Here is a 12,083-nt window from a genome sequence, read left to right on the forward strand (position 1 = left end):
CAAAAATTATTTATATATTGCATGAAAATAATTATTTTTCAATTTAAAAGTATAATTGTTAAATTAATTAAATTAAATTATTTTTATTCAAACATTTTTGTTTGAAGTCACTGGTTTTAATATTATATACGCAAGTCTTGATACAAAGTTCATAATTAAATCAATACCGCGAAATTCAAATGAATTTTAGTCTTTTTTTTAATATAATAAATTGGTTTTGCATAATTTCTCGTTATGCCGTATTGTAAAAAATTTCGTTTTGATTTCTCTTTTCTTGTTTTATTAAATTAATTTTGATTTCTTTTTTATAAAAAATTAATGAGTGTTATATAATTAACCATAAATATACAGATTGCGCAATAAAAATAATATCTTACAGAGTGGTTAAGTTTTGAGAAATTTTCCATATTACGATTTACGAATTTGTGTACAATTTACTTAATATAACTTTCTTTAATTACTTCAAAATCGAAAATTTTGTAATATTCTTACTTTATTAGGTGTCTACGTGTTTATAAATTTTTAAAAAATGTGAATTTCCATTCCATCAATTTTTCTGCCCAATTCAGGTAGAAAGGAATAGTTCAGTTGAAAATGAAATATTTTTTGTAAGAAACGTTGAAAGTTCTATATTCAAAGTTGTCTAAAATAAATTCTACGGCAATTTTTTATCTGATCATTTTTCATGCGTCTGATTGCAAATAATAGTATTTTTTTAGTAGGGTGAGTACCCAAATGTTGACACTAAAAAGTTAATTTTTTGTTTAATTTTTGCTTTTTTAATACTTTTTGGGTAAATAAACATTCAATCTCCGCGTTGTGGGCTTTTAGAGATTGTAGAAAAAGTTGATTGAACATCTTTTTGGAATTAAGCATGTACTAAAATAAAAAATGTATATGTAAATATTTTTTCTTTTCCGACTTATGTTCATATATACTACTAGTTCGATTTACATCTAATCATATAACTATGACGAGTATGACAAAGTACACACGTTAAGCAATGCATCTAAGTAAGAGGTATTATAGATGTTACATGAAATTGAAAAAGTGACTTTTATCGTGGCTTCGATGTCTTTTAAGTTATACGATAGTTCTTCTGTTGTGTGATTGCAGAGAGTGGGGATCAAGACATGTATATAATACCTCTCACTTAGATGCATTGCCTAACGCATGTATTATATCATACTCGTGATATTTATTATATGCCTAGATATAAATCGAACTAGTGGTGCATGAAATCCGTGTGAAGCAAGAATTAAAAAGTACTTAAGATCAAGTACACGTTGGGCGCTTTCAAACCCCCTCGAATTTTGCTAAAGTGCGTTTTGAGAACCAGGAGTTATATATTGAAGTGCACACATCTATATTGAAGTGTGCACTTCAAAAGATGAAGCAAAAGCAAGCTCATGCTTGCATGTGTCAATTGAATAGAACTCCTCGTTCTCAAAACGAGAATTTTCTTAAAAACCGCGCTCCTAAACGTCAGAAAAAATCTCAAATTGTGTTTTACGTAGATTAGGATTCTGATTGCGGAGATGGTGAAAACTTAACAGTTTTTTTTTTTTTTTTTTAATTTTTTTTTTTTTTTTTTTTTTTAAATTAAGGATAATAGTTTCAATTTTCAGAATGTCTATTAAAAAAAATCTTACTAAAATTTACTCAAAAAATGTTTTAATGGCTGCGTTTGGCAGAAAAAAGCACTAGGAAGCGCTTGTAAGCAAAATGGCGATTGTTAAACGGTAAGCGCTATCAAATAGTAAATAGTTATTTTCCTCTAGGACGCTAAGTTAGCTTTAACTGGGGAACCTAACCTAATTTAAATATATGTTTGTAAATTATTCATATTAAAAATTTACCAATAATGAATAATATATTAAATAATGTACAAATATACTAATTATATAATTTTACAAACAACTTAAGGAGTATAAAGCTATTATTTAAATAAATGTTTGCAAAATAAATAAGCAAAATGGCGAATTGTGCCAGCCCAACTGAAGTTACCAAACATGTCCTGGCCGAAAACTGTACATTTTGTTTTTCAGCGCTAGTAAGCGCTCTCAATCGCTTTTTTCTGCCAAACGCACCCAATGTATCGAAGCCTATGATTTAAACTAATATATATTATATCCATGCCTATAATACAATATAAATAAACAATGTAAATATACAGGTGGAGTCACGAATTGAGAATTTTCTCTCTCATAGTCTCATCCTCTAATCCGCAGGTTGACCATGCCTTTATTGTGGTAGAATTAGCATGGATTTGGGGGTTTTTTGACCCTTGTATTCACCCTGCGTTTAATTTCACTCTGTGTAAAATTAAAGACTCGGATATCCGTGGTTACAGCCATGGTGACAATAGCACCACTCTTAATGTATTTATCTATTTTCTTATTCGTTGTGTGCGTAGTCATGGTAGGGACAATAAAATCGATGCCAGCGCTTCCAGTGAAAAAATTTGGCGTTAAAGGAAGCTGTTATGACTAATTTGCAATTCTTTACATGTAAATATTATAGAAATCAGGGCCGGATTTAAACTTCTGCCGCCCTTGGGCACTGAAAAAAATGCCGCCCCATCATTGAAATATCACTAAAAGTTATGTAGTTTTGATATCTTATTTAAAAAAAATTAAAATATGTATTGCAAATAATTTATTGTATACTTTGATATGATATAAAAAAATATTTGTTTTTGTTCTTAGAGTTATACATTTAGCACTCAGCTCGACTCATAATTATATTGTAATAACTTTTTTTACAGGCAAACACGCCTGACTTTTTGAATTGCGAATTGGTCGATTAAATCTTCACAATCTAAAAGTTGAAGTACCTAAGTTCGAGTCGATGCATAGAATAGCTAAGCTATTGGCCTATTTGCAAAATGAATTCAAAAACATTATTAAATTTTCCAAAGAAAAAAAAAAAAAAGAAATTTAAATTTTATAATTTCAGCAAATTAAAAAAATCAAATATTACCATTTCAAATCTTCTAAGAAATGAATTAATTTATTTATTTCGATTTGACAAATATTGTATGAGTCGAATTTTTTGAATTATCTATTAAATGATGTATGATTAATTAAAAGAATAAAAATTTTCTATTGAGAAATTTTGATGACAATAAAAATTTTTTTTTCCACTTTCCAAATTTTGCCGCCCCAGAAAATTTGCCGCCCTGGGCACTAGCCCCGACTGCCCCTAGTGTAAATCCACCGCTGATAGAAATGTCAAATAAAAATTATTGAAAAACACTTATTAATTAAACTTAATGCATTGAAATTGTGAAAATAAGAAACCAAATTGCATAAATATTATTTTTTAAATGTAAATTATCATAATTATTTATTTAAATTTATGAATCCATACATTCATACAATTCTATAATTAAAGTAGTGTATCGTTACCATGGAAACGGCTCCTATAAAACTCACTCACGATGCGAATAGTGATTTTTTTATTAATTAATAAATTCACATCAAAATTCATAATTTAATTTAATGTTTCAAATACATACAGAGTATTCAAACAATTAACTGAGTTTATTATCTCTACTTGTTTTTTTTTTAGTATCCATCACCTGCGTGAGTCACCCTATTTGAATAGATCTATTTGGCCATCCCTGTTTATAGTAAAATATGTTATAAATACAGTTTGAAAATTTAAATCGGTAACCTTCATGAATGTCATTTGTATAAGAAGAGCCGAGAAGATTGACTTTAGTCCGTTTTAAATATAAGTTTTTGAAAATTTCATTTATAAAAAATCTATTGAAAATGTCTGGAAAATATCGTGTAGTTATGGTACGCCACGGTGAGAGCGAATGGAATGAAAAAAATTTATTTTGTGGATGGTATGATGCAAATTTAAGTAAAAAAGGTAAGTAGACTTGAAAATTTTTGTGTTTAGCTTACTTAAAACCTCGTTTCTAACTTAATTATATCACAAATATCTTCTTACTATTCGTACGAAAATTACATGTTTTCTCAGAAAAATCTTTGCTATCTACTATCTTTAATTTCATGTTTTGGGTAAAATATCACGGACATGAGAGAGTGAACGAATTTCTGGAGTGAAAATTTGTAATTCCAGTAAAAGGGTAATAATAATTGTAATCAGTCTGAAAGTTGTAATACTCTAAATTTTTTAACTTTAGAAATTGAAAAATTCATAGATTTTTTTAACTTGTCGTGCCATAAAAAATTTTCTTTTGAAGGAGAAAACCCCGGCTATGATAATTTTTTCGTTGAGAAAAAAGTTGTTAAATATGACCTTAATAATTACTTAAATTTCCAGCCGTTCTTAAATGACTACTAAATATTACGGCTGGCCGTAGTCATATTATCGATAATATCGTCTAATTTTCCAAGGAAGTAACATAATTGTGTATTTTCAGGTGAAGAAGAAGCTGTTAGTGCTGGAAAAGCTTTGAAGGAAGCTGGATTTAAATTCGATGAAGCCCATACATCTGTTTTGAAACGTGCACAAAATACATTGGCAGCAATTTTAACTGAAATTGGTCAAAATGATATTCCTATAAATAAAACATGGCGATTAAATGAACGGCATTATGGTGGACTCACTGGTTTAAACAAAGCCGAAACTGCTGCCAAATACGGTGAAGCACAAGTACGTTATTTTATTTACGTTATTAATTTGGTTCACTTCACATAATGTTTAAAAAAGAAATTCTTCGGATAGGATAGGATTCCGAACTAGTTTGAATTTTCCTTTTTGTTTTTCTCCTGTACATAATGATCGAGTTCCTGTGTCGAGTGTCCTGAAACTATAAGAACAGACGAACAGAGTCATATAAAAAATCGCATATTATATGCCCCAAATGAAGCTGACTCACTGACACACTGGCTGATCTATATTTTCGGCGTTTGGCGTGGGATTTCTTGAAATCTGCGGGAAAAATCGGAAAACTTCAATTTCTCCCCAAAATTACGTTTTTCTGTTATATAAATGCTAGAAAGACGAGATTTTCACCAATAGACTCGAAATAAAGCCTATTAACAGAATACTTCGTAAAATTTCATTACCTATATCACAATTCTCCGAAAAATGGGAAAAATCTCCCCAAAACTAATTTTTTTTTTCTATACATGTTAGAGAGATGCAGTTTTTTACATTTGGTGGAAAATTTGCTCCAATTAATGAGGATATTCGAAAACTGTTCATCGCTACTCCCTCAAAATGGGAAAAGCACCTCCTAATCTACATTTTTAACTTCTATTCATGCTAGAAAGGATTGATTTTTACATTTGGTGGGAAATTTCTTCAAACTAATGAGGTCATACGATAAATTAATTTTTTTCATGAGAAATTGGAATCTTTGATGATTCCATTTGTAGGACAATGACTTGTATGGAGGACAATGACACCTCCATATACGTTATTTGCACCAGCAAAATTCTGCCAGGGTGTTAAGTTCAGAATGTTTGTGTCCGAAAATTTAGATTCATAAATCCTGGGAGAAATCCCGGCGGAGATGCTGCGAGTTTTCTACGTGGCGTCTGTCCTCAACAGTATACTATAGCTACATCTACATAAAATAGCTCTTACCCGGAGACGTCTTGCCTTCAGATAACAGATTATTCTCAAGGAGGGTACAGAGTACCTCTTGGTCTAGGTACTAGGGACCCATTTGCGGTATACTTCTATGCTTTTATTATTTATTTCTAAGTGGAACAATATAAATAATATAAAAGCAGGATATATTTCAGTCATGTAGAAGACAATCTTGTGGGAAAACTGCTTTTCGATGTTTCTAAGACCTTGCGTTGCCCTAAAACCTCCTGAGATAGATGGTTACATATTTTTAATTTTGGTGTGCCTTATGAGGTTGTCAACTTCTCAGTCGCTTTTCCACTTTTTTATACCGTACTACATATTTTTCGTGTTTAATATAGTAGTGTCAACTCCACAGGCCCTTTTTATGTAGATATTTCATGTGTTTAACGTTTTACCATAACGATGGAGCTTTGCTGCTCACGTATTTTGTTCTTCGTAAATATCCGAAAAACTGACTTTTTTTTTATTAATTGAATTTATATTAGGTTTTTGGTAGTACATACTATATTATAATAAATAATTATAATAATAATAAATAATTTTATTATTAGTGTATGACTACAAGTTTTTTTATTTGAACTCAAAATTTTTCGAACTTGCGTTCATTCTCGATTCGTTCATTTTTTTAGGCCAGCGGGATAAAAATTAATTTTTGTATACAATTTATTTATAGGTTCAAATTTGGCGTAGAAGTTTTGATGTACCACCACCTCCAATGGAACCAGATCACCAATATTATAAGGAAATAGTTGAAGATCCACGATATGCATCAGAACCCAAAAAAGAGGAATTCCCAATGTTTGAAAGTTTAAAATTGACAATCCAACGTACACTACCTTATTGGGACAATGTGATTGTGCCAAAAATTAAGGATGGTAAAACCATTTTGATTGCAGCTCATGGTAACAGTTTACGAGGCATCGTTAAACATTTAGACAGTAAGTTCATAAAAAATTTAAAAAAAAATCAAATGACAGGAACTTTGAGTTATACTCAATGTTAAGTAAAATAAATCCACGTATCTTTCACATTTTTGGCCAATATCTAGGAAACCATCAACATTGAGAAAAATAGTTTTAAACAAATATATAATTAACAATATCTTGAAACTAATTGTTTTTATAAAACTATTCAACCAAAAGTTGTTTCCTAAAAAAATGTAGAGTGAACAATTTCGATATCTTAAGTCGTTTTCACAACGATCAATTTTATTATATATTTTTCGTTAATTATCGAATCATTATCCTCGAATTATGTGTAAAAAGTCCTGAATTTTGTTGCTCGGGGGTTTTTGAGGTCCCTGATTGCGAATATAACGATAATAAGAATATAGTTTAAAAAACTAAAAAACACGCTTGTTGCTTGTTCTAAGTATGTATGTATAGTATGGTTATCGCACAGTGTTTCGTTTAATGCTATCTAGCGGGACAAAAGTCATGACGCAATTTCAAAAAAATGATAAGGCCATGTTGTAAACAACCCTTTGTAGGTACCAAATTCGAAAATATCATTGGGCTAAACCACCTACCCAGGTAGGTGTTTGTGTTCAAAGTACAGTGATAACAAAGGTAGTTTTGTATTTGCAAATCAGTTGAATTTTTCGCACACTTACGATAGCATCTCTTTAAATTTGTGGTTTAGTGTTAAGTGATTTTCGTGATGGATTATTTTGTTGAAGGTATGTACTCTATTTTTATGTTTTTTATTTTATTCAATTACTCATATTTTTAGTGTACCATGGCTAAGAGTAATATGATAGAAATAATTAATTTTTTTTGCTAAATTTAAACTTTAAAGGGTTGCAACTTTTTGTATCCACATGTATCCAGCTAGATTTTTCTGTATGTTATATTTACAACATTTAAGAATAGATTCATGTAAATTTTAACGCCCGAAAATGCCCGCAAGTAAAAATATTGTCCTTTTTTCAGAACGAGTCATAACTATGACGAAATCGGATTTTTTCGACGAATGGCTTAAACATGAAAAAAATGATAGAATTCATCACATTTTTGATGTTTTATGTGAAAAACATAGGCTAAATGAAATGTCTGAAGAATCCACACGAAAACTTAAAATGAAAATTTGAAGTTTTTCCGCGAAATTTAGCGAAAAGTGGGCATCATCAAAATGCAACAAGGAAATGTTTTTAATGAAACATAAAAATTGGTTGGATGGTTGCGATATGGAATTGACAGTATGTGTAAACCAGCCGTGCCCTTCAACGTCTTCTACGTCCTCAGGAGGTCAGAATGTAGGCCGACCAAAAAAATCATTTGATGACCTATCAATAAAAACAAAGAGACGAAGGGTCGAAGATTTGTTGGCTTAATTACAGCTGCCGAATTAGCCTCCAGAAAAGAAAGGCACCGAAGTATTGCTCAGAAAATAAAAAAAGTCAGCGAAAGCTCAAAAAAAAACACGAGCTGTGAGGAAAGTAGGCAGTTAACTGCAGACGAAGCTTTGGCTTATTACGTAGACTCTAAATCGACTAGTGACGCGTACAAAAAAACTAGGAAGTGGGCAATGAAAGCGGGACATAAAGTGTTTCCATCATTCTACAGTTTACGTAAGTCCAAAGCCTCTTGTTGTCTTTCTGACGAACACATTTCTATAACAGAGTCTCGAGCTGAAATTAAACTTCAGGCGATTTTGAATAAAACGGCTGAACGTTTAGTTGCAGCTCAGTCTGAAGTTATCAGAAGTGTGTTACCTCGTTCATCCTACACTTTGATCAGTAAATGGGGCTGTGATGGTAGTTCGAGGCACAGTATATATAAGCAGAGATTCGAGAACAGCAACGCTACAGACGAATTTTTGTTCGTGTTCTCATTTGTCCCACTGAGGCTACTTGATGGTGAAATTATCATCTGGCAAAATCCGCGGCCTTCCTCTACCTCATATTGTCGTCCAATCAAGAAATAAAGATAGTAGATTCCGTGAGCACAACACCAGAAAGAGGTCACGTGTTGCTACGAATACAGATCTTTTGAGAATGCTACTGATTACTTCCGATCCTGTAATAAACACATTTAGGGAGCTATCGCGAAAGAAGTTCAGCTCTTGCCACCGGAGATTGTGCAGTTGATTGTCCCACCTTCAATGCCACCAAAATCGACGTCATTAGTAGGCGAAATTAGTGAAGAAGATTATTTGTTTTCAGACTCTACAGAATGGGAGAGTAATGACGATGAGTCTGATGACAATTATTAAGTTTACATTTTTTATTGATTAACTTTTTTTAATATATATATTTTTTATTTAGTATTATTATTTTTTTTAATATAGTATTTGTTACATATTTTTAAGTTTTTTTTATATTTTTAGCTTATTTCTTATTACCTAAGTTATTTATTTTATTTTTACGATATTTTAGTTAATTTAATATATAAAAATTTGAAAATTATTGAAACCTAATCAAATATAGTTTTTGACAATTCATTTTTATTTTTTTAATATTAAAATCTACCTGAAGTAGGCATAAATGATAAATTCTACCTAAAGTAGGTAGTAAATAAGGTACGTCGGTAGGTATATACCTCTAATTACAACGTCCTCACCTACATTTCACCACGGGAATGGTGTTGAAACGTGCGAAATTTAGATATCAATACCGATCTAGGCTTTATATACATTACAGTATCCAAATTGTTTCTTCTCGCTTAAAATAGCACAGTCTACCTGGAAAATACATAAAAAATGAAAATAAGCCAAAAAATAATTTTGTCCCGCTAGCTTCATATAAACGAAACACTGTGTATCGGTAGTATAATAAATGTATATAACTGATGATGTCCTATGCATGGGTATGATATTAGTTGCTGTGATAGAGTTGCATAAATTTTTATTACAAAATTTTCGTTTTCGGCTTCGATTCACGTTAGTGAATGTTTTTTATCAAAATATGACGCATAAAGAGATTTCTCTATTTTCCGCGCTATTTTCATGCATAAATCGGAGAATTTCACAAAACTGCTACTCTGACTTCTAAGAGTTAAACATTATCTATTTTCCAAAGTTTATATCTAATTTTTTTGTTTAATATGGCTGAGAAATTATAATTTTCGTTTTTTTTCTAGAATTATCCGATGAACAAATCATGTTATTAAATTTACCAACTGGAATTCCGTTCGTTTATGAACTCGATGAAAATTTACAACCAGTCGTTTCAATGAAATTCTTAGGAGATGAAGAAACTGTTAAAAAAGCTATCGAATCAGTAGCTGCACAAGGAAAAGCTAAATAAAAATTCTAAATCGAAGTATTTAAAAAAAGAATTTATTTATCAAATTTTAATTTATGTTGTTGAATTTATTGTTCAACAAAAAATGTTTAAACAAGTTGTACTGTACATTTAAAATTAAACAAATAAAATTATTAATATATTGATTATGAAAATTTGTTTTTAGTTATATTTTCCCCGAAAATGTAGTGTATTAAAGGTCAATGGGAAAGGGTGGAGGTATGTTATAAATCTATTTCCATTTCATTTCGTTTTTGGAGATGTATATTAATAAATATTCTTTTCGCGTACTTTTGTTCATCTCCAGGAACCCCCTTCAATTCAAAGGAGCTGAAATTTGGTATGTAAGGGTAAGGGTTTTTATGACATAAAGAGCTGAAACAGTAAGTAGGTTGGGTTAGTGTAAAGAATTTTCCTTTGGGGATTTTGGGAGAGGGGGTTGTCAACTTTCCCGATCCATTTGCCTGCAATTTATAATAAATATTATGTTTCGTGATTTATATGGTTTTAAATATCTGTACAGCCTCTCAAATTAACCTAGAAGCTTGAAAATCGGTATGTCAAAAAATAATATTTATTCGTAATTTTTAAAAATTTTCGCAAACCTAAACTATCTTGAAATGGGGTTAGACCTAAGGAGTGGCGAACCTTAATGTATCAAGCGCCATTTATTATAAATAAATGGTTAATGAGGCCATACTGCCGTTTAATAATTTTGACTTCGTGATTGTAGTCGCTATTAATGCTTCCTTAATGACGTTCCCTACGTAATATCGAGCAAAAACAGCTAAACGCGCAGATTTCATGAAGTCATTGCTTTCGTCAAGATATAGCGATATAAAAGGAGTGGGGTTAAGGATGTATGAGCATGACAACAATGTTTGATTTAAAGGCTCAAAATTTGTTTGTAGGTAGTCTTTTACTCAAAGAATATGTGGTTAAAATTTCAGCTTAGGTATCCGTGCAAATTTTTAAGAAAAAAGTCATTAAAAATCGATATAAAATACATTGGCTCTTATGGAGGAATCTCAAAAAACGACATATTTTGGAAGTTTTTGATAATTTTCATTTGGAATGAATGAAAACAAATTAAAAAAAAAACTTTTTAATAGAAAGTAAACATATTAGCAATGAATTAGAAAAGAAAAAAACTAAGTGTCACCGTCCATATAAGGGATGTAAGAGCAGGGTAGATTAAGGGTTGAAATTATTTTTATCTTATTTTCAACTTTGATGATGAATTTTGTTATAACTTCATGAATGTAGACGAAAAATAAGAATAAAATTTTTCGATATGTGTCTTGGTTTTCGAAATATCGAAAGCTAAATAATTAAACAAAATTTTCAATTTTCGATATTTTGAAAATTAAGCCAGATATCGAAAAATTTTATTCTTACTTTTCGTCTTATATCGTCAAGTAATAATATAAATTTATCATCAAAATTGAAAATATCTATTTTTAAATTTGTGCCCCCACTACCATGCTCATTCATCCTTAATGTTAATTTTTTAGTAATCTGTTGTTACATTTCCGGTCAGTCTTAAGATTATTTCTTTTATTGTGTCTCTAGATAGATAAGTTTGAGTATCTTTAGTTCACGCATGATTGTTCGTAATATAATACTTCATGGTGAACTTTTTGGCGATGGCGTCCCCAAAATATTGTGTCGCATGTCATTGGTACGCCTCTGGGTAACACGATCAAAAATTTGTATGTGAATTTAGTTCAGTTTTCAAAAGCATGAAAATACAAAAATTCGTTTTCAATACAAAGCATCTTATATTAAGAAATGTATAATGAGGGAAATTTGACATAATAATTATAATGAGGTTTAACCTCCGTTTTTCAGATATCCATCTATGACAGAGGCCACCCACATCTTTTTTTTTTTAAATCTTTATTAATTTAATTTAAACTACATAAAATGTACAATTAAATTTGTATGATTTGAGTGAGTCGGTTACTTCGTTTTTATCCAAGGGACGACAAAGTGATCAATTTTACTACTCCATTAATTATATTTGCTCATAATGCCGCTGTCTGGATTCGAACCCGCAACCTCCCAGTCAGTAGCCGAACGTTTTAAAGACGATTTAGAACGCAGATGAGAGCGCGATGAAAACGGCATCTGACGGCATCATTAAATAATGCTTTTGGAACATTAGTTAATATGTGTTGGAAGTCAATTATTTATTAAAAAGTAGAATTTAAAGTAAAAAATATATTCTTTCTATATAATATATATAGTCCCAAGTGTG

The 12,083-nt window shown here is 30.6% G+C and overlaps 1 protein-coding gene across 1 annotated transcript; it reads left to right on the forward strand.

Annotated features, from left to right (window-relative positions):
• Nucleotides 1-3,666: 3,666 nt before the first annotated feature.
• LOC123302384 (phosphoglycerate mutase 1) lies at nt 3,667-9,865 on the forward strand. The gene is made up of 4 exons (XM_044885301.1): nt 3,667-3,882; nt 4,400-4,632; nt 6,254-6,518; nt 9,660-9,865. The coding sequence occupies exons 1-4, from the start codon at nt 3,780-3,782 to the stop codon at nt 9,824-9,826; spliced, it is 768 nt and encodes a 255-aa protein (XP_044741236.1). The 5' UTR covers nt 3,667-3,779; the 3' UTR covers nt 9,827-9,865.
• The last annotated feature ends 2,218 nt before the right edge of the window (nt 9,866-12,083 follow it).

This window comes from Chrysoperla carnea, chromosome X (genome assembly GCF_905475395.1).
Source record: "Chrysoperla carnea chromosome X, inChrCarn1.1, whole genome shotgun sequence".
Classification (NCBI taxonomy): Eukaryota; Metazoa; Arthropoda; class Insecta; order Neuroptera; family Chrysopidae; genus Chrysoperla; species Chrysoperla carnea.